General features: G+C 48.8%; 1 protein-coding gene across 1 annotated transcript in view; it reads right to left on the bottom strand.

The window, feature by feature from the left end:
- Positions 1–16,742, bottom strand: part of LOC133349196 (fibrocystin-L-like) — a 146,956-nt gene extending 130,214 nt beyond the window's left edge. Inside the window, 8 exon segments of the mRNA XM_061562476.1 lie at positions 946–999; positions 2,113–2,206; positions 3,964–4,021; positions 5,122–5,230; positions 6,231–6,375; positions 7,997–8,083; positions 11,318–11,492; positions 16,614–16,742. Of these exon segments, the coding sequence (XP_061418460.1) occupies positions 946–999; positions 2,113–2,206; positions 3,964–4,021; positions 5,122–5,230; positions 6,231–6,375; positions 7,997–8,083; positions 11,318–11,492; positions 16,614–16,676 (785 nt within the window). The 5' untranslated portion in view covers positions 16,677–16,742.
- Positions 16,743–23,695: the final 6,953 nt, after the last annotated feature.

The following is a 23,695-nucleotide window of genomic DNA, read 5'->3' as shown; positions in this document are numbered from 1 at the left end:
AAATCCCCATCGAGGATCTGACTCATCATCCCTGCGGGCCCGATTTTTAAAAAGCTGACAATTTTGTGTGGAAATCGACAGCGTTTGGTGCCATGGAGAGCCTTGCCTGGTACCCATGGGAAGGCGGACTTCCAACCTCCTGTGTTTTATTGTTTGTTGGTGTAACTTTCTGGCCTCGTGCTCATGCTGGACATCTGCTAAAAAGAGGTTCATAGCTCATCGGATTCCTCCTCCAGTCTAAACAAAGATTCTAATTCTGACGCACGATGCAAGCGGCGTGGGGCCACGCCGCAGAAACAAACACGAAAACACACGTGGCGTGGAACAAGTAATCCCATGATGCAGGTTTTTTGGGTTAGATCGCGTAAATATATGTGTCGTTAAACCTGCCACCACCCGACACAGCCAATTGGTAAGGTTTGTCATGTAAACAGAACGTGTTAATTCGTTACTGGTACAGCACACCGATGCGTTGGAGAGCAAAGCCCAAAACACCTGTATTATGGATAATATTAGTCACGAAATTCTACGTGTTCAATGAAAGCAATCCCAGCGGCTTGCTTGGAGTAGCAGCTGCTGAAGAGGAGACACACGCATGCACACAGAGAGTCTCTGTGTACTTACAAGTGAAGTCACAGGGTCATAGGTGTGACGGGTGGAGTGCGTGGTCGTAAGAGTGGTGAGGAACGAGTGACCTTTGTCTTTAATGGGGAGCAGTGATGTCGTGGTTAGCAGCGGGCGGCCCTACGAACCTGGCCACCCGAGTTCGATTCCCGCTCATGGCCAACAACGGCGATGATTATCTGGGGGACCTTTGCATTTGTCTCTGGAGTGAGTAGTTAGCGATGAGTAGTGAGGAGTGGTGGAGAGTGAGCGGTGAGGAGTATGCTCTCTGTACTCGGCGTGTGAGTGAACGAGCGAGTGAGTGCTGTGTGGCTCACTCACAGGGAGTCGGAGTTGGGTAGCAGCAACTCACAGGGCATGCCTCCCGCATAGGCCCTGCAGGTCACACACACAGACACACAAAGTCCCCCACAGCTCCGCTCACTCTCGCCGCACCATCACGAACGCAGCACTCACCCGTGCGATGTTTCATTCAGACGCTGTCGCCTCGACAGACCTGGTTTTCACCTGAGGACGGCTTCTTGCGTTGTGGCCGAAACGTCGTGAGAATTATTTTATTATGTTTTATTTTTATTATTGTATTACTTCCCTTCTACGTGACTTTACCGAAAGAACCAAGAAGACTCACCAGGGAGTGAAGCAGGTTCTGCCGTGCCCGCGGGAGATTTTATAATAACACAGCATTCGCTGTAGTCTTATATAGTAAAGTGTTATCAACCAATAAATGAGTGTTTACATGTGGGAGGAAACCAGAGTACTCAGAGAAAGCCCACACGTACGAGGGGGAAACACTCTATCCCACACAGAAAGAATAGGTGGAGTCCACATTTTCGCTGTGCTGCCTTCTGGCAAGCCAGGGGTACGAATCCTCCTCGATGACCACGAGAAGGGAGTTTCACACCAACCCTCGCTGCCTCCGCAGTGCTGGATTACAGGCCAGACGCAAAGCCACCACCACCAGCGTTATGTGTAGAAAAGCTCTCCAGACTACCGTCACAAAACACTGAATGTATGGCGATCATGTCGATTACAGTTTAACACGTAGGCTTTCGCGACCAATATTATTCATAATCAACGTTTTTGGGTTTAGATCGCGCTATTTATAAATGTGTCGTAACCCTCCAACACCCGACACGGCCAATCACGTTGACAAAGACAAATAGTTCACTGCTTTAGCCCATCAGTGTATTGAAGCGTGAAACCACAACATTTACAATTTCACGCTTCAACACACCGGTGGGCTAAAGCAGTGAACAATTTGTCTTTGGGTCAACGTGACACTTTTTTACTGATTGGCCGTGTCGGGTGGTGGAGGGTTACGACACATTTATAAATAACGCGATCTAAACCCAAAAACGTTGATTATGAATGTCGTTTACGCCGCCACGTGTCTGTCCCAACGGGCAGCGGTGGGACAGAGACGCAAGTGTTGACCGGCAGTGCCGAGCGAGGGGAACGCGAGGTGGAGGAAGAGGAGCAGGTGGTCACCTTTGAACCCGAGTGGACTTCCCGTTGGTGCTCAAGGCCACGTTGTTGCCGTACACGCTCGTGTACACGTTCCCTCGCAGCGTCACCACGGTGCCTGCTCGCCAACATCGACATCACCGTCGCCAACATCATCAACGTCGTCATCGTCAAAATCACCATCGTGTACACGCGCACTCTCACCGTCAGCCATGTTTCATCGCTCACCACCATCGACATCTCCCGGTTAAGCTGAAGTTCAACTTGTATTTAAATAAAGGCCAATGCCACAAACTATCTCGTTGCAAATCGCTTCAGCTCATATGTCCACCGTGGATGACAAAGCCATTGAATTCAGATCGCGCTCAGACAAATGAGGGTCAACACTTTACACGGGGATCTGGATAGCAGCAAAGAACGATGCGTCCGCTCGTACAAAACAAATAGAAACATTAAATACAGGAGACACACTCATAAACGCAGCAATTAAAACGCCAATAAAGCATGCTAATACAGCGGCGATGTGCCAATAATAGAACCTACGTCACAGGTATGCAATGTACGTAACACAGGCGAATCGCTGAACACATGAACGTGAGGGTAAATAAACTAAACTATGTTATTTGGGTCTTTCGGTAAAGTCACGTAGATAGAAATAACAATATCACGACGTTTCGATCGCAACGCAAGCAATCGTCATCCATCATCCGCCTGATGACGATTGCTTGCGTTGCGATTGAAACGTCGTGATATTTGTATTTGTATCTACGTGACTTTACTGAAAGCCCCAAAGAATATGAATTCCTGCAGTCACGAAAGCTTTAAGTCAAGATTTAAACTAAACTATGTTTTATCTTACCCCACCGCTCATTTTGCAGAAGCGACCTGGTCACAAATGATAGCTAAATTAAGTGACTCGTTACATGGAGATTTATAACTAAAACAGATTTTTCGAAATGTGGAGAGAGAAACCGGACGGCCCGGCGGAAAATCCTCGCGACCACGGGGAGAACGTGCAAACTCCAAATATACAGGCGTAAGGGTCGGGATCGAACCCACAACCCTCCTGCATCCCAGGTGAGGTGGTTAACATCTCGCCACAGCGTCGAGTGAAATGTACGTTCAGAAGAAGATGGCCGAGCAATGAAACCCATGACGCCTTTTCCCCTGTCCGCCGAGAACATGCAACAGAGTTTGCAAAACGCTGGTGGCTTGTGCGACCGAAAATGAGGGCAATTGGTGGTTGCTTGAGGCGGGGGCTATGTGCACGTTTATGTCACGCCCCGGAATTTTAGTGCTACAAAAGATAAAGATGAAATTTTGACTTGAAACTTTCGTGACCGCAGGAATTCAGAGTCTTTGGTTCTTTCGGTAAAGTCACGGAGATAGAAAAATAATATTACGTTATTTAAATTATTTTTATTCACTTTCTTTTTTATTTTATTTTTTCTATCTACGTGACTTTACCGAAAGAACCAAAAAATATAAAGATAAAGATCCTCTGTACAGCTTTAACAGACTGTTGGGGCAAGTGCTTTTAGAGAGCACCTATGATGGCCGGCACAGCACACGAGGGGGTGGGTGGCCAGCACTACGCCTGGCCACCTTTGTCTCCCTATTAGCAATGTTTACACACCGCACCAGGTACTCATTTGATGCCGAGTCGACCTAGGGGAGGCCCAGGATCAGTTCCAGACAATCGTGACTGGTGTAGGCTATGAGTGGCAATCGAACATGGGTGGCCGGGTTCGTAGCGCAGCGCGCTAACCGCTACACCACCGCCGTACAGAACGGGCCACGTACATGCTGACGTTGTACTTTACGGTGACGACGAGGTTCGGTGGAGGGGGGGGGGGGCGTTAGACGCACGCTCACCTGGGGGGCCAGACGTGGGGCTGATCGATTCGATGTACGGCGTTTTCCACATTTTGGTCTGCAGGGACGGAGGTGCGTGTGTGCACAGCGAGGACAGATTAATCCCCCTCAAGCACAACTCCCGTATCTCACCACACGCAACTCACTCTGTCGCGTAGAAGCCAAAGCGCCGTTGATTTTTGCCGAGAACGGCGTTGGCGTCGGCAGTGCTTTTGGAAAGAGCGGTGGCGTTTCGTCAGAGCGAGCCGACGTGTTAAACTGAGCGATGACCTTTAACTCGAGACTGCATTTTATAGAATTAGCAGGGGAAAAGTTTCACCTTTGGTCGTGCCAACGACCCAAACTCTCTCCCACCGCCACTATTTCAATTAAGACGTTAGAAGCATGGCTTCTTCCAAAGCGTGAAACGTGTTCCTCGTGCTAAGAGACCACCAGAAAATGCGTGCGCCCGTTATGATTTTGTTTTTGTGTACGACATGAGGAACGGCTGTTTCTACCAGATTCTACTCGACTATTCTCGTGCATGATGGCAGCGGCAACACGTTCAGGAGCTGAATGACAATGCCGAGGTCTGCTGGCCACCGAGAGGGCTTCAGAAGAGACGGAGTTTGTGTAGTTTTCCAATGCTTCCTTCTCAGCTGTAGGAGCCCAGACCACAGTGGTTTAGTTTGGGCTGTATGGCCACAGTCGATCTCTGGCTGTGTCTTTAATTTTTCATCTATGAAGGAGACATGCATATTGGTCTGCTGATTGGATGCTGTTGATGGTCACAGCGGTGTCTTCGAGGAGGAGGAATGTCAAAGACAAGATGTGTAATGTTTGGGTTTCAAATGAGGTATTGATTCTGGACTTCCACGTTGTTACGCTCTGCTTGCCGGCGTTCTACCAGATCTGGGTGAGATTGTCAGACGGCGACAGAGCAATTCCAGAAGGGGGATGGCAACAAATGTCAAACTAAATAGTTCATCAATTACTTTTCGCAGATGCTGGGTACGAGTACGAGCAAAGCTGTAGATGAGCCTAAAGTGAACTTCTTGAAAATACCAGTTCAACAAAATGAGAGGCTTGTTTTAAATTCAAACAAAGATTACATTACATTTTCATCTGGTGCATGTTAGTCAGGATCCAGGCGTTGCAGACAGCCGGGGGTAAACTCACGTTGAAGGTGCACTCCCATTTCTTATGAACGCCCTTGCAGATGTCCTGCTTGCGGACTGGCACCGAGTCGACGGTCACTCGCACGCTGTACTGGTCTTCCAGTAGCGGCCTATAGCACGACAGGCAGCAGCAAGCCCCCTTCTTTAGCACGTGTCCTGCACAACGCAGCGTCACGCGGATGGTCGCGCAGCCCACGGTGTGATTCGCAAGAGAACGTTGGCCTCGGGCACAATGACCCGACCGAATCTGTGTCGTTAAGACCCCTCCACCACCTGACACAGCCCGACAATTCGTTCTTAGTGTGAGGTCACGACACCCATTTAAGAAGTCGGGCTGGATGATGGCGCTCATTCTGGCTTCCCGCATCTTGTCCCGACGACGATTGCCGTGGTCTCAAGTGAAACGGCGCACATCCCAATCGCTGATAAACCCGGGTTGTGAACATCATTCCACTCTCCGGCGTGAGCTGAAATGACGACAATCTGCGCATTAAGACGCACGCGCGACAATTCATTTTTCCGTGGCAGTGTTCTATTCTTTTCACATGGTTTAGTGGTAAACCACACAAAGATAAAGATCCCCAGTAAAGCCTTAACAAACTGTAGGGGCAAGTGCTATTAGCGAGCCATTGAGGGGGTGAGTGGCCAACACCACGCCTGGTCGCCTTTGTCTCCCCAGTGGCCATGTTTAGACATCGCACCAGGTACTCATTTGAGGCTGAGTCGACCTAGAGAAGGCCAAAGACCAGTTCAGACAATCGTCACTGGTGTTGGTGGCCGTGAGCGGGAATCGAACCCGGTTCGCCAGGTTTGTAGTGCAACGTGCTAACCGCTACATTACCGTTCCCCACAAACCATACACACTCACTCTCACACACACTCTCACCACACTCACTTTCACACACGCTCAAATACATTCACTCTCACACTCACTCTCACACACTCTCTCACCACACTCACTTTCACACACACACTCTCTCTCACACTCTCACACTCAGACTGCCATTTCCCCTAAACACCGCGGCATACCGGCGCACACCGCCGCCCCTCGCGGAGCAACAACGCAGGGGGTGAGGCTGGCATGAGCAGCACGGGTGAGGGCCGACAGACCGTGTGTAGCAGATGATGATGTTCTCGTGGCTCGAGTCCTTCTCCACGTCGCATGCCACCGAGTGCCTCCATGACACCAGGAACACGGCGTTGCCCAGCTGCGAGTCCCCATCGCCGAAGCTCACCTGGCTCTCCTGGGCGAAACCTGTGCACTCCCGTGCCAGCCAAACGCCGTCGCACTCATTGAGTCTAACGGCTAAAACTAAACTATTTTATTTTTAAATCCTTTATATTAAGTTCGCTTGCTTGCTTACGACCGTGCAAATCTTTCGGTCGTGTTTTAACCCACTTCCCGTGATCCAATCGAGCTGACATTTTGCACACAGACTCGCTGTGCGTGACAATTAATGTTCGTGAAATTTTTTTTCCAAAATGTTACACTTTTTAGGACAAAAATATTACATTTAATTACCAATTGCTTAATGGTGCAATGCAATCATCTGACCCATAGGTGGCAGCCATCTCAATACAGAGGAGGAGAGGACTCTAGCCGCTACGCATATAAAGGATTTATAGTGAAAAACTTTGTTTTTACGGGTTATACTTGTTACCAGGTAAGGTCAACGGAGCTATGTAGCTCGTTTTCAGAAGCGACCCTGGTCATATATGATAGCTCAACGAAGTGGCTTATCACGTGGTAATTTAAAGCGGCCAAATAATTTAAACGCATGTTTCTAAATGTGGATGGACAGACTGGAGCTCCTGGAGCAAAATCCACACGACCACGGGGAGAGAGAGAGAAAGACACGCAAACTCCAAATATTCAGGTGTCAGGGCCGGGGTCGAACTCACGACCTCCTGCATACCAGGCGAAGTAGTTAACATCTCGCTACCGTGGCATCTAACGCCTTCACCCGGTATGTTCTGGAGCTCGGCGCGTTGACTTCATGCGCGAGGCACGCTCGTGCAGTGTAAGCGCTTGTGCAGGTGACATAGCCGAGCGGTGTGATGATTTATGCACGTTAAACTTTTTTCGCACGGTACGTAGCTAACCATGCTAATCGGAGGTATTAGAAAAGGACAACAAACTAAACACTGAAAGCAGTTCTAAATAAATTAGTTTTCAACCTAGATTTAAAAGTGAATAGCTCCAGTGGCTTCCTAATATCGGAAGGAAGATCGTTCCAGACGGCCGTAAAAGCGCAACTGAACGCGTGCAATGCGGTGGCCATCTTTGTTCAATGGCCAGCCAAAAGCCACTGCTACTGTGAGGATGACCGCAGTTTGCGTGACGGTTTATGACGCAGGGAGGTGGGTGAGCTTTGTGCATTTGTCGCTAGTTCCAAAGATTCCACGGTTCAAATTGTAGGCGAGGCTGCCCTGGCTAATGCTGCGTGAAGTAGCAAGCGCCATTCCGCTTCACTCACAGTGGAAGTGAATGTCCCCGTGACGTCACTCGAAGAAAAAGAGGTCATTGTGTGCCGAAGCCATGATCCACATTTTGCAAGTTTTGAAAAAATGACATCGGAAAGTTTTCACGGGAAACGTACGGCGATCGAAACTTAGCAGGACCCTCCTTAAAAAAGTCTTGAGACTCCTTCAGGCTTTACTGGGTAAACAAGCATAACAATATACTAACATGCACCGATTATGCACCCTTCACTCACAATGTCTCCAGGCACCATGATGATATAAAATAAAAACGATACATTACCCGGTATACTCTACCAGGGGCAGAAACTACTTTTAAAAATTCCATGAGCAAGAGGCAGCCATTCCAGACAGTCTGAGCATCCTATCCATGCCGACCGCCAGAAGCCACTGACCGGTGCCAGAGATGGTGAGTCGCGTGGCTCCGTTCACACTTCCGTAGCGCGGCTCGACGTCGAAGACCTGGGGCCGGGCCTGCACCACTGTGCAGAGCGGCAGGAGAAACGGACACGGCATTGTGATATCGTTCCCTCTAGGATGCGTGTAAAGCTTCTTGCTCAGAAGAGTTCATTTGATATCGAGCTGTGGAATTTGGCATTGGAGATGTCTGGTGGCAATGGTGGCCATGTTTATTGATGAATTCATTCAGTGCAATTACTCGCTCACCGGCGGTCAGCCACCTCCTCATCAATCTTCTATCGCGGCTACCATGGCGGTTACTGTTCTCGTGAACTTCACTCAGTGATCCTTCCATCCATATTGGGGACTCGGTCTACCAGACACTCACTGTTTCGTCTCATCCACCACACACTGTATTGAAGCAGCTACAATGCAGGTCACCAAACAAGACACTCAGTCACCCACTCACTCAACCACCCACTCACCACACTGCAGGTAACTCACTCACCCACCTACTCAACCACCCACTCAACCAGCCACTCAACCACCCACTCACCACACTGCAGATAACTCACTCACCCACCCACTCAACCACCCACTCACCCACCCACTCAACCACCCACTCACCACACTGCAGGTAACTCACTCACCCACCCACTCAACCACCCACTCACCACACTGCAGATAACTCACTCACCCACCCACTCAACCACCCACTCACCCACCCACTCAACCACCCACTCACCACACTGCAGATAACTCACTCACCCACCCACTCAACCACCCACTCACCCACCCACTCAACCACCCACTCACCACACTGCAGGTAACTCACTCACCCACCCACTCAACCACCCACTCACCCACCCACTCAACCACCCACTCACCACACTGCAGATAACTCACTCACCCACCCACTCAACCACCCACTCACCCACCCACTCAACCACCCACTCACCACACTGCAGATAACTCACTCACCCACCCATTCAACCACCCACTCACCCACCCACTCAACCACCCACTCACCACACTGCAGGTAACTCACTCACCCACCCACTCAACCACCCACTCACCCACCCACTCAACCACCCACTCACCACACTGCAGATAACTCACTCACCCACCCACTCAACCACCCACTCACCCACCCACTCAACCACCCACTCACCACACTGCAGATAACTCACTCACCCACCCACTCAACCACCCACTCACCCACCCACTCAACCACCCACTCACCACACTGCAGATAACTCACTCACCCACCCATTCAACCACCCACTCACCCACCCACTCAACCACCCACTCACCACACTGCAGGTAACTCACTCACCCACCCACTCAACCACCCACTCACCCACCCACTCAACCACCCACTCACCACACTGCAGATAACTCACTCACCCACCCACTCAACCACCCACTCACCCACCCACTCAACCACCCACTCACCACACTGCAGGTAACTCACTCACCCACCTACTCAACCACCCACTCACCCACCCACCCACTCAACCACCCACTCACCACACTGCAGGTTACTCACTCACCCACTCACTCAACCAACCATTCACCAATTCAACCACCAAAAACGCAGGTCACACAACACTTCTCTTTCTGCTTCTTCCCTCGCTTCCTCGTCTCTATCCCCCAAGCTCTTACATTCAAACATATTCTTGCTCAATTCAAGTAACGTGTTGACTCTTCTCCGTTACAACTTTAAGAGTGCTGTTTGTTTGCAATGTTCAAAGTGCTGTTTTGCCACTTGACATTTTGGGCATTTGGACCTGCGCCCAGAAAAAATAATCACGATGATCTGAGCCTTATGGCGGGACCCCGGGGTCCCATAAGCCCCCGGCTTTCGCATAAACATTCTATTATAACGTAAACAAAAACTTTGCTCTTTTTCACCAATGGGTTTGAAGGATGGTGGCAAGTGTTGTCTTGTTAAACTATGCATTTAAAACTGAAAACTACTTACCCGCAGTACCTCTATTTAAATACACTATCGAAAAAATAATTTACACCCCTCTGTCAATCATCGTGTTTCTCAGTGTGGATTTGTGAACACACTTTGTAAACAGGACATAAAATAGTACGCGTTTTCAATGCGCTGTTCATATTGTAACAAGCGTTGATACCAATGTTACTCTACAGGGTAGTGGGTCGCCGCTCCTCTTATCCACATTGATACGAGCGGTATGTGGGGACTATGGCTTAACCGCAAACACAAACCTATCTGCACAGATGCATACGGACAAGAGAAGTATTATCAAACAGGAGGCATGAATGGTGCAACGCATCTCATCTGTTAAATATCCGCAGTTAATAGGATTGTCATCGATTGATCCTTGCTGCTGACATTGGTAGGTCACAAATAATAATGAAGATAAGAGAGCAGTTTCACTCTATTATGCATCCCGTGGTGACAAATAAAGGACTTGAGTCGTGTAGGCAGTTTGAGCAGCTTTGTATAAGACTTATGATCCTGCTCAAACCCGAGCACGGAGTGCATTCGCTTGTTCAGCTCTTCTACGCATTCGACCTCGCTGCGCTTGGACGACATGACAACATAATTATCTGCATCAGGTAGGACGCGGCGTGGGAAGGAGTCGCCAAAAAATAAATTATTATTTACGATTTTGACCTCCATTTATTCGAGACCCCGCGATCACGCCATAAGGTTCATATCTTGCTCTTTGATATCTAATGCATGGTGAAGGTGATTCGACCGTTATGAAATACGACTTAACCTGCCCTATCGTGTGCAGCACGTGATAAGCAGAGGGAAAAGACCGATGCCGTAATGTCGAGCGCGATATGTAATCGGCGATGTTTTGGGCTACGTCCTTTCTTATGTTTATACATTTTCGGGCCACAGTGTTGTTGACGAGTGCGCCGGGTGGCTTTATCAACTGTGCCCGTGCACAACTGCCAACACTGCAGCATCACCAAATAATACATTGTGGAGAATAAATCAAGAGTGAGTTTTAACACGTAGGCTTTCATCATCTGGCGAATTGCCCGATGATGCTGGATGCAATTACCAGCGAAACGTCGTACTCAAATTGTAAATGTTGTGGTTTCACGCTTCAACACACCGGCGGGCTAAAGCAGTGAACTATTTGTCTTTTGTCAACGTGACACTTTTTTACTGATTGGCCGTGTCGGGTGGTGGAGGGTTACGACACATTTATAAATAACGCGATCTAAATCCAAAAACGTTGATTATGAAATCAAGAGTGGCTTTGAAATCTGGAAACTTTGAGGATGGATGGACGAGGCCTCCCCGGAGGGCCGTGTGGGTGGCTCACAGGCGGCGTGCAGGAGCAGAGACAGGGCCCACGTGACCCCGCACTGCGCGCCGGGACCCATGGTCTGCTTCGTGGGGTAGCTGCCGCCCTCCTCGCGGGACACGGCCGCCCGCTCGGCACGCTCCTGCCGTAGACGACTTCCTCGGACGTCACGGACGTATTGCGCTTGGCGTTTCTGAGAATGAAAACAGTGTTTTCGCCCATTATTCTGAGTTGCCCAACGTGCGGCAATCGTAACCACACTTGCTGTAGTGAAGCCAACCTTCACAAGATCGATAACTCAACGAATTTCCCAAGCAGTTTTAGACATTACAAACGGTCGCATTTTGCAATTCCATTCGCGGCGTGTCTGTCCAGACGTGAAGACCACGATGTATGCAATCGATCCGAGCCACTTCCTGTTGGTGCTCATCTCCCATCTACAGCCCTGCAGAGCCAATGGTGGAGATTCCCCATTCCTATGGCAGGGCTTAGTTTATCCACAGGACACCGTTGTTGACGTGCCGAAGAGAGACTGTAGATTTCTGTCGGCGGAACTCTCCACAAACCCAACCGCGCTCTCTCCACGCATCGGGCGCCCCCTCCGTGCCATGACTCTTGATGCTGTGAACTCCCATTATCTGTGGGAGCTGTCTCCCCGACAGACCTGGTCTTCACCTGAGGACGGCTGCTTGCGTAGTGGCCGAAACGTCGTGAGAATTATTTTACTATGTTTTATTTTTATTATTTTATTATTTCCCTTCTACGTGACTTTACCGAAAGAACCAAGAGAATGGGTCCATTGTTGTTTGCGGCCGCTATCCTCCAATTCACCAAAATTTCGTCGCGTTTCCTGTCCTCTCTCTAACACCTAGCCTGGCAACAAGTGTCGCGGTGACGCCGCCGCCGCCGCCACTTAATTGCCAACGGCCGCCGCTGTTGTTGTGTTATTTTCATTTCATTGTCCGCTTATCGATTCGAAAATATCGCCGGGACAGCGCAGCGGTTGCGAGGAGGCGCTGCTCAGGAGTGCGCGTGTCTGGACGAGTCGCGTGTCTGGACGAGTCGCGTGTCTGGACGAGTCGCGTGTCTGGACGAGTCGCGTGTCTGAACGAGTCGCGTGGCTGCTCTGGACACGGCGCCCTGCTGCGGCAAACGCACGAGGAACACCGAATAGTCTCCCCCGCACAGGCTGTCTGATTCATCACCAGGACATTTTGTTGTTTGCAAACTTCCACCTCGTTCTAGGTGACTTTACATTTGCTGTGGTTGTCCCACCTGATGACGGACGCTTGTGTTGCGCCCGAAACGAGCGTGATTTAATTTATTTTATATTTTATACCCACGTGACTTTACCGAAAGAACCAAAGAGTATGGATCCCTGCAGTCACGAAAGCTTCAAATCAAGATGAGATTTCACATTGTTGTTATTGCACGTGGGGGTTTTTGTTGTTATTTTCTGTTGTTGTTGTGTGGGAGTGTAGTTAGGCAAACTTTTTCAGCACCGCGTGAGCTCGTGTTACACAACACACTCGTAACCTGCAGTATTTCACATTTGCATTTTTTCCATTCATGTCCAAGGCAGCGCGATGCGATCTCCTCGACTGTTATGAAACATACAAGTGGCGTTTGTACAGTCGGCTAACTGTATTTCTTAGGCAGTAAGGGGCCGTCCATAAATGACGTCACACGGCGTCACAAAAAGCAGACACCCCCTCAAATATGACGTCACAAAGCTCTGACCCCCCCCCCCCCCCAAAAAAAATATAAAACATGCTTCAAATCGCTTGAAACTATTGTCATTGTAGTGCGTATTTATTGTGCTGCTGCACTCTGATGTTGTAGAAGAAAATATTTGTTAAAAAGTCTATTTAATTAGAACGTGTTGTCTATATTAATTTAAAGTTGCGCATTTTGATGTGACGTCACATTTCTCAAACCCATCGTCACACATCGTCACACATCGTCACAAATGTCTGACCCCCCCCCCCGCCCCTAGGTGCGTCACGTCATTTATGGACGGCCCCTAATGCCAGGCAGGATTCCTACTGTTTGACTGGCAATATCCAATGAGGTACCGTGCAAGATGTTACGTCTCGGCTGTTCCTACTCTAACTAAACCTTTTATCTTAGCAGGTAATGCCCACCGAGCTATGAGCTCTTTTGCAGACGTGATCTCGCCACACAGCATGGCTCATCGAAGCGGCCTATTACGTGTGGGAATCTAAAGCGGCCAAATATACTTAACGAAATACACGTTAAATTTCGATTTAAAGCTTTCGTGACTGCAGGGATTCATCTTCTTGGTTCTTTCGGTAAAGTCACGTAGAATTGAAATAATAATAATAGAAATAAAACATAATAACATAACTTTATTATGTTTTATATATAAAAAAAAAAACATTTTAATTATGTTTTATTTACGATGGAGACATCGCAGCGATACACTCCGCTGCTGGCTCCTGACACGGTTGTCTGACTTGGCCACGTGAATATGGAGTTGTCGTTGTTGCTCTTCATCTACATCAGCCGTACGAAAGAACCGCGAGCCCCCTTGTTGATGGCACTTCATAGATATTGAGGCCGAGCCAGTAAACACACCAGATGCCGCAGCTCCTCAAAGCAAGTGGAGTGATGATGTCCTGCACCACGCAGGTCAAACCACAAAACACATTCCTGCGGAGGGAGCTGGTAGGAACGTTGGGTTGCTCGGTTAATGGCCAGGGTCAACGGCGGCGTGGTGTATTCCGCAAATATGCTCGGCTTTCTGGAACGAATTAACGACGTGTACCGAGGTACCACTGTATTGGGGCCGCTCCTGACCGACTGCCGTACCCCTGAGCTGACAAATATCGTCGTCGTCATTACTTCGCCACTGCACGCACGCTTTATATTGCCGCACGGGATGGCAGCAGCAGCAGCAGCCGTAGCAGCGGTGTGGTTCAGGAGCCCGATTCCAAAGTGGATGGTTTGCTGCTGTTGCTGCTAGCCACAACGAGAGGGCTTCAGGTTAGAGAGTTTCTTGTGGTGTTGCTACCGCAATGCGGTGGCGTAAGAGAATTTGCCTTCTGCAGGAATTCCTTTGTTGGACTTAATGTGGGCGCACAGCCACGGAATTGCTTGCATTTTTTAAAAATCGTCTACCGTGAAATGTGAAAAAATAATCTCAACACATTCGTCAATAAAAACACTTAACAGGGAAAACATTGTTACAGACGACGTTTTGGGCAATGGCCCTTCTTCGTGGCACATTCGATCAGAGAGACGCCAGCGGTGGAAATGTACGTACGCACATGTGTTGAACTTCTTTCACAGCGTACGTAGCCAACCGTGCGAATTTAAAACGTGCGCGATTGTGTTCAGAACAAAATGCGATGGGGGGGGGGGGGGGGGGGTGACACGAGTCTCCGCATGAATCACAGAGCAGCGCGTCTCGAGCGGGTGCAGATGACACTTTGCATCCAATTCGAGCGCCTGCGCACGGCGATGGAACAACAGCGCTCCCTTGTTCGCGTACGGCCAGCGACCGGCTCGCAATGAATGGGCGAGCTTGTTCCGATGAGCAAGGTGAGCGTGTGAGCATTGTTCCCATGGAGATGATCAAACAGCGGAGAGGAGCGGAGGAACTCGCGCGCGGCGCGCTCCGATGAGACCCGAAGAGTCGAGGCGAAACGTCGCGAAGTGATTAATGCGACGGTGAGGCCGCTGCTACCGCCGCTGACGCCGCTGCTGCTGCTGCTGCTGCGTTGGGCAGTGGTGCACTGATAACAAACCACTGTAAACATTCTCTTAGGTTTTTTCGGTAAGTCACGTAAGTAAAAATTTAAAATTCAAATTAATAAAAGTTAAATGAAAATAAAATAAAAATCACGACGTTTCGGAGGCAACACAAGTCTCCGTCATCAGGTGGGACCGTCATAGCCAGATTTGCTGTATCAAGTGATTTGCTGTATCAAGTGAAACAGCAAATCTAGCTGTGACGGTCCCACCTGATGACGGAGACTTGTGTTGCCTCCGAAACGTCGTGATTTTTATTTAATTTTTATTTTACTTTTATTAATTTAAAATTTTTTACCTACGTGACTTTACCGAAAAAACCTAAGAATATGAATCCTTGCAGTCACGAAAGCTTCAAATCTAGAACTGTCCACATTCTCCAATAATAACACCGTGGCCTTAAGGAGGATATATATGTCATGGATGATGTTCCTGATCCGATCGCCCTTCATAGCACATACACGAGGGCCATTTCCCAAAACGTCGCCTATTATTTATTTTGTTAATTTTAAGCCTACGGTGATGTGTGGAGTTTCGGTAGAAGCGTGCATTTAGCGGCCGTGTGGAACCCCCACACTGCACGGAGTGTGAGTGACGGGGTGAACACGCACCAAAAACACAGCGGGGTGGACACGCGGCGCTTGGACTCACAGAGGTGGACACCGCGCTGAGAGACTCGAGCTGAGAGCGAGAGGGCGGCTTTCATCCAGCAGTGGAGTGACGTCGGGATGAATGTCCGATTACTTCGCATAGATCAATACGGTAACGAACACCATCGTAAAATCGAACGCTCCGCCAAGCACCGGTCCCTTCACGCCACTGTGATCCATCCCCCGGTGACTTACGGAGATCCACTTACCCGCATAGAGAGATAACTCACAGACTTCGCAGCTAGACATACAGTCCACTATATATTCCCATACAAACACACAGACTCACGCAGAGACCTACAGACTCTCACAGAGACATGTAGACTCGAATAAAGACCCACAGGCTCACGTAGACCCTCACCGAATGACATGGAGTCCAACAGCGTGATGCGAGCTGTAAAATGAACTTTTAAAAAAATTACCACTTAGCTGCGTAGCTATTTTTTCTGAAGCGACCTGGTCAAAAACGATAGCTCAACCAAAGTGGCTTGCCGTCACCACGTGACAACCAAAGTGGCTTGCCGTCACCACGTGGACATTCATAGCAGCCGCATGCTCCAAACCAGGAGCCGGCAATCAAAACGACAAGACGTGCCATTTGTTTCGAATTCGGTAAAAACAAAACTCAAGATATCAAGATCCGCAGTACGAGAAGGGAGGTCCTTCATAACTAACGAGTCGCGAAGCGGTCCTTAAAGAGTCGCGGGTTGCCTAAACCCCGCCGCTCTCGACGCAACTTTCTAAACCAGAGGAGCAAATACACAGCAGCAGCAGCAGGCGTCAGGGTCGGCACCGAACCCACGACGTCCTGCATACCAGGCGAGGTAGTTAACATCTCGCCACCGCTGGAGGTGTCTCCCCATTGCTTGCGAAGGGCAGCGCTGCCTCACCTCTCTCTCTCTCTCGTCCCGCACCTGGTCCGCTCTGCGCTCCGTCTCAGCGCGGCTCTGCATGGGGTCCCCACTTATGCCCACAGGCAGCCCTCCCCCCCCCCCCCTGGGCCAGGGGGCGAGGGGGTGGAGGGGGTTGGTGGTCGTTCCGTGCCGAGGCCACCCTCCCCCGTGTCGCGATAGAATGTCACGGGGCGAGTCCCCTCCTCTTTCTCGCGGCATCAGAGCCGTACGCGAGTGCTTGGGCTCGTGAGTTTCACAAACAGGACACAGACAAACTTCCCCCATGAAGCCTTTAGCAGACTCTTTGGGGGAAGTGATGTTAATAATTGCCTATGACGGGGGTGGGTGACCAACACCACGCCCGGCCGCCTTCGTTTCTACGGTGCTGTTGTGTGACGCACGGCAATGGACGTGAATTTAAAGCTGAGTCGACCTTGGGGTGGCCCAGGACGGGGTTCAAATATTCGCCACCGTTATTGATCGTGAGTGGGACTCAGATCGCCGTGTTTCGTCGCGCAGCGCTGCGCCACCGCTCCCCGCAGCTGAGACGGAACAAGATTCGCGCGCATGGAGAGACGCAGTCGTGCTGCTGGAGCGAACTACGCCTGTGAAGCCCCCCCCACTACCCCCTCCCCCGAGATAGATTCCCAGCCACGGCTAACATCAGTGGTCTTGCGCCCCCCCCCCACCACCACTCCATCCACACTCTTCACCAAACCGCGCTGAGCTGCGTGGTGAGGTTTCGGTGCAACAACCCCGCTTGATGACGACATCTCGTGTGGAGGCGTTCATCCAGCTGCGAACTGATTCACAAGAAAAAATGTTTTCTGTGCAATGAGCATTGAGTAATTGGCGCTCGTCTCCTGTTCACTCTACGGAGCCATGGAGGAAATTAATCATACCTATGGTAGAGGCGAGTCTATCATAGAACAACCGCTGTTGACTTCCCCTCCAAAGTGGTACTCGTTTTATCGACCCCAGAGCGGTGATGGGCTGAGTCCACCCCTCAACTAAAATTTGAACTCGCAACCTTCCGATTAAGAGTAACTCGCTGTATCGCTGAGCCACTGGTTCGATAAACGGCTTTACTATATGATTATCGCAACTATTCTAGATCACTTTGCTCGCACCCGCGGAGCATTTCAAGGAAGTGCGTTTTGTGCAATCTATACTGAGAAACCCCCAACCATCACGAAAACATTGCGGGGGCCAGAACAGTCGGAGACGTCCGTGGCATCATCCGCTCGAGCCGCATCCGACTGCGTGGCCTCCCCCGCACGCCGTGGCCTGCTTCTGGGTCACCTGACAATGCAGGGGCCGCTCTCCCCCAGCGGCACCATCCTGGCGTCGTGCAGGCGGCAGAGCGAGGGGGCCTCACCTTGCGGCGGGGGGGGGGGGTGGACTCCTCCTACAACGCCGTGACGCATGGCGGGCCCTCTCGGTGGCGCGTTTCTGATGATGATGACGATGATGATGATGGGACATCATGAGATTCAAACAACGACACACAGACACGTGCACACACAAAAAAAAACATCATGAGTTCCTGAAGAACTGCACTGTGGTCTTCTTGTCCTTAGGTGGCCATCAAAATAAATGTAAGCACCAGTACAGGCAGCAGTGTGATTTGTGTTGCTTAGACACCCATTCGTAATAAATTATCCACGAATTACTCAATTGGGTTCGCACATCGGCAATCGTCGCCCCTACTGGCAGGCTCATTCCCCATGCCACTCGTGAAAATGAAATCCTCTGCTCTTGAGTTCTCACCACTTGCTTAAAACATACACTTTCTAAACTTGAGCTCACTCATCGCCTCACCCACTCAATCACCCACCATTTCACTCACCCACCAATTCACTCAACCACCATTTCACTCACCCACCAATTCACTCACCCACCAATTCACTCAACCACCATTTCAATCACCCACCATTTCACTTACCCACCAATTCACTCACCCACCAATTCACTCACCCACCATTTCACTCACCCACCAATTCACTCAACCACCATTTCAATCACCCACCATTTCACTCACCCACCAATTCACTCAACCACCCGTTCATTCGCTCAGCCACTCACTCATTCACTCACTGTTGCCAATGAGACTCGTCTTGAGCTCTTGAGTTCTGCCCTTGAAACTTGAGATTTGAATGCCGCGGATGAAGCTGTTTTCTACCATTAGTGGCGAGTGGCAGATAAACTGCCCCTGCGATCGACAGCGTGGGGAGGCATTCATCCAGCAGTGCACTGACGTGTCAAGGGCCCTGTGAAATGCCTCACGTAATTATTCATCTCAAATCATTAAGTCATCGCTTCAATGGAGATGTCCAAGTGGAATAACTTGTCAAGGCTGCAGTCCTCGTTGTTGCATCGTGTGCTGTATCAAGCGACGGGATCGAGTGTTGATGCGCTCTTGTGATGTGAAAGGGTATTTGTTCATGCCCTCCCGACAGCCCGCACTCACCACAGCTGCCGCTGAATGGCCCCCATACACTCGCTATACAGCTGCCTCTGAAAATCCCATTCAGGTTCTGGCCCCGTCAGGCAAAGAAATCTCGAAATCGTGTCCAGGGGATTATGCTAATTATCTTTTGAATGCAATTTTCAATGAAGACGTCCCTTTTTCCAGGATTTTAACTCAATAAAACAAGCAATAATAATGCAATAGTCACTTACTCTCATTAAGAATTGTACGAGTTAACACGAATAAGTTGTAATGTAATATGCACACTCTCACTATTAAATTCCCAGTTAAATTTGGCACAAAGTGGCATAAATAGTAATTCTGTGTTCTCTATAAATGGTTTCATCCGGGAGCGATGCACTCACATTCTGGGGTGCCATGGTGGCGAGATGTTAACTCCCTCACCTGGTATGCAGGAGGTCGTGGGTTTGATCCTGACCCTATCGCCTGTATATTTGGAGGTCGCATGTCTCTCTCCCCGTGGTCGCGTGGATTTTTCTCCGGGTCCTCAAGTTTTTCCCTACATATTTAGAATCAACATCACGCGTTTAAAAGTATTTGGCTGCTATAAATTTCCACACGATAAGCCACTTCGTTGAACTATCATTTGTGGCCAGGTCGCTTCTGAAAAAGAGCTACATTTAACTCAGTGAGCCTTATCTGGTCAAAAAAAATAAAAATAAATGTTTATTAGTTTGATATGAACGGAATCGCTTCATGTACTCGGAAACAGCCGTGAGCCTCTGAGCTACCCTTTCGTCTGCCTACCATCTTTGCTGGCACCGCTTTTACGCTGTTGACAGTTTTAACAGATTGGCAATTACAGTGAAAACTTTTTACAAAATATTTCTCGTGGTTCAAACGCGCATGTGTGACCAGTGACTAAATTGGCGAATCGGTATGTTCAAACAGCAACACGCGACAGGAATCCCATGATGATTGCAAAGCAAGATGACATCGCCGTTCTTCGAGCTCTTCTGTACACGGCCGTAGGATGACCACCAGCGGACAGAGTTGAGGTTGTGGAAGTGTGAATGTAGTTCAAGTTGGTTTTGTGGAACCTATGTGAGCGTTGCAGAGATCAGGACGATGATGAGGCTCATTTGCAAGAGCGATCTCGGTCACCACTGACAAAAGTAAAGCAAACGAGGCAAGGAACAGCAATGAAGTAAATCGAAATCAGAAAAAAACACTGTATTGCATGGGAAATCGAAACAATTACACCAACATAAATCGATATGAAATCAAAGTTAAATATCAAATTGTGTTTTATTAAATGTTTTATTTAACCTTCTTGGTTCTTTCGGTAAAGTAACGTAGAAGGGAAATAATAAAATAATAAAATAAAACATTATAAAATAATTCTCACGATGTTTCAGCCACAACGCAAGCAGCCGTCTGATTCAGACGCTGTCTTCCCGACAGACCTGCTTCTTCACCTGAGGACGGCTGCTTGCGTTGTGGCCGAAACGTCGTGAGAATTATTTTATTATGTTAAATTTTTATTTCGATTTAAAGCTTTCGTGACTGCAGGGATTCATCTTCTTGGTTCTTTCGGTATTTTATTACTTCCCTTCTACGTGACTTTACCGAAAGAACCAAGAAGATAAATTTTTATTATTTTATTATTTCCCTTCTACGTGACTTTATCCGAAAGAACCAAGAAAATGAATCCCTGCAGTCACGAAAGCTTTAAATAGAAATGTTTAATTTAATGTTTCTGCACCGTGTTTGGCTTCTTGTTCACAACGGTTGAATTTTGCCCTGCTCTCAATTTGCTTCAAGGTGCCGCTTTGTTCCATAAAAATCACTTTTGACATTGCGTTAACCCACACCGGTCACCGTCCTCGTCTCTCGTGATTTCTCACCCGGCCGCTCAAAACGAATCGGCCCTCACTGGCGCGGCACCTGCCTCCTGGCCAGAGTTGGTGCCACCGGCCGGCGGCAGAGCGCTCCCTGGCGGCAGGCGACGGTAACACGCGTGGGGGGCCCAAAACGACCCCGGGGGGACGCGAGACGTGGGTTACGTGGGTGGGTAGGGGGCTGTAATTGAGCGATAAAAACGTGCACCCGACGAAATCAACGATCAGAGATTTGGAGTTTGGTGGAAGGGGCCTGTTTTTGCCCATTTACGATGTTGTCGTGTCGAATAGTTTTTTTTACCTACGTGACTTCACCGAAAAAAAACCTAAGAATATGAATCCTTGCCGTCACGAAAGCTTCAAATCTAGAATAGTTGGAAATCGATCGGATCGAGTAATTGATTATTTGACACGCCGCCTTCATTTGATTGGCTAATGTCAGCTGGTTCAGTCCGTCGCTTGTATTGCACCACAGCGCAACGACCTATTTGGGGGGGGTGTGCAAGAAACGACTGTGGCCCCCCTCTTTTCTCCCGACTCGTTTTTACTGAAATAGCTACGGATTTTTTTTTTATAATCCGGTATAGGGGGCGTCCATAAATGACGTCACGCGATTTTGGAACGATTTTTGACCCCCCCCCCCCCCCCTTCGTCACACGGCGTCACAAAAAGTCAGACCCCCTTCAAATATGACGTCACAAAGCTCTGCCCCCGCCCCCCCCCCAAAAAAACATTCTTCAAATCGCTTTAATCTATTGTCATTGTAGTGCGTATTTAATGTGGCGCTGCACTCTGATGTTGTAGGAGAAAACATTTATTAAAAAGTGTATTTAATTAAGTAGAACGTGTTGTCTATATTCATTTAAAGTTGCGCATTTTGATGTGACGTCACATTTCTCAACCCCCCCCCCCTTCGTCACACATCGTCACAAATGTCTGACCCCCCCCCCCCCCCTAGGTGCGTGACAGTCATTTATGGACGGCCCCTAAAGAGACAGAACGGGGTCATTGCTTTCACAGTTGCGTATCAGGCGAATAGTTGTGTGCACCTTTTGTTGAAACCAGGGTTTCGTTTGTCCGTCACTCTCTAACGAAAGTAAAAACTATTTTATTTTACCAGGTCAAGCCCACGAAGATATTAGCTGTGTTTTTTCAGAAGCGACCTTGCCACTAATGATAGCTCAACTAAGTGGCTTGTCACGTGGAAATTATATCAGCCAAGTGCATCTAAACGCATGTTTCAAAATGTGGAGGAAAAAAACCGAAGGACCTGGAGAAAAATCCACGCGACCACGGGGAGACCAAGCAAACTCCAAATGTGTATAGGCGTCATGGTCGGGACCGAACCCACGATCTTCTTCTGCATCACCAGGCGAGGGAGATGATGTTAAGCCACCGCGGCGTCCCGCTCGATTCTGGAGAGCAGTGTAAAGACGTGTTCACGCATCTGCTGTAGGAGCTTCGTCAGTCGGAATGAACCAATTAACTCATCTTCCTGTGTGGCCATGAATTCCAAAACGTTCTCTCTCTCTCTGCGTCTTCACTACGGAACCGAGCCATGTCTCTTACCGCACGTGGCTGATCGAAAGACCTTCCTTAACATCTGTGTTAAATACATGGCAAGTCGCTCTGCATACAGTGTTTCCATTAACCGCATCTTGAAATCTACTATGCATTCTTATCATGGGACACGAGCCTAGCTGAAGGTTATCATCGCGGTTATTGCGTCACTTTGCACCGATATAACAAAACGTGTTCTCAGTTCAGAATATATTTACAACCAGTACTCCATACAGAAGATGAACACTCGTGTGTGTGTGGGAGCTCTTCCCGCGTGTTTATTTTGTACAAGAGTGGCAGAGCATTGGGTTGTTCTCTCACAATAGTGATAACGGATATCTGGGGTATTCCAGCTTCTGTTGAAGAGCCATTGAAATGTTCTGAGTAGAGGTTTTCTTTTTATTATTATTTTATTTTTTATTAATTTTAATTTAAAAAAAATACCTATGTGACTTTACCGAAAAAACTAAGAGTATAGAGGTTTTCTACCCCAGCACATGAGTGACTGGATGTTAATTAACAGCGGCAGCAGGAGCAGCAGGCGAAACGACTCCATGGATACACAGCAACAACAACACGGCACAGCGCTTAGTGCCCTGGCTCGCTTATTAAAGGGAGTTTTTTAAAAAGTCGTAGCGTGCTCCTGACATGGCTTAGATCATACAGCGAAGCGCGGCGTGCCAACAAAGCGAACAGCCGTGTGGAGCGGTGGCGCAGCGGTTAGTAACCCCCCCCCACCCCCACCCCCATGAACTCGGCGACCTGATGTTGATTAATTCTAGATTTGATCTTCTTGGTTCTTTCGGTAAAGTCACGTAAAAGGGAAGTAATAAAATAATAAAAATAAAACATAATAAAATAATTCTCATTCTTTATTATATTATATAATAAAATAATTCTCATTCTTTATTATGTTTTATTTTTATTATTTTATTACTTCTCTTCTACTTGACTTTACCGAAAGAACCAAGAAGATGAATCCCTGCAGTCACGAAAGCTTTAAATCGAAATCTAGATTTGATGTTGATTGTCGGTCACGGCTGACGTCAGTGACGTCATAACCGAACCGGTTCTGAGCACCCCCCCCCCCACAACCCCGCCCTCATGACCCACCCGCACTGACCAGCGTGGTGAAGTATGGCTGAGAAACCTCCTCACAACCAACAGAGCGTGGGTAGGAGGCCTTC

The sequence above is a fragment of the Lethenteron reissneri genome, chromosome 29 (assembly GCF_015708825.2).
Source record: "Lethenteron reissneri isolate LAM-NWPU_2019-01 chromosome 29, ASM1570882v1, whole genome shotgun sequence".
NCBI lineage: Eukaryota > Metazoa > Chordata > Hyperoartia > Petromyzontiformes > Petromyzontidae > Lethenteron > Lethenteron reissneri.
Note: the sequence above shows the minus strand (reverse complement) of the source record. Positions and strands in the feature narration are given on the sequence as shown.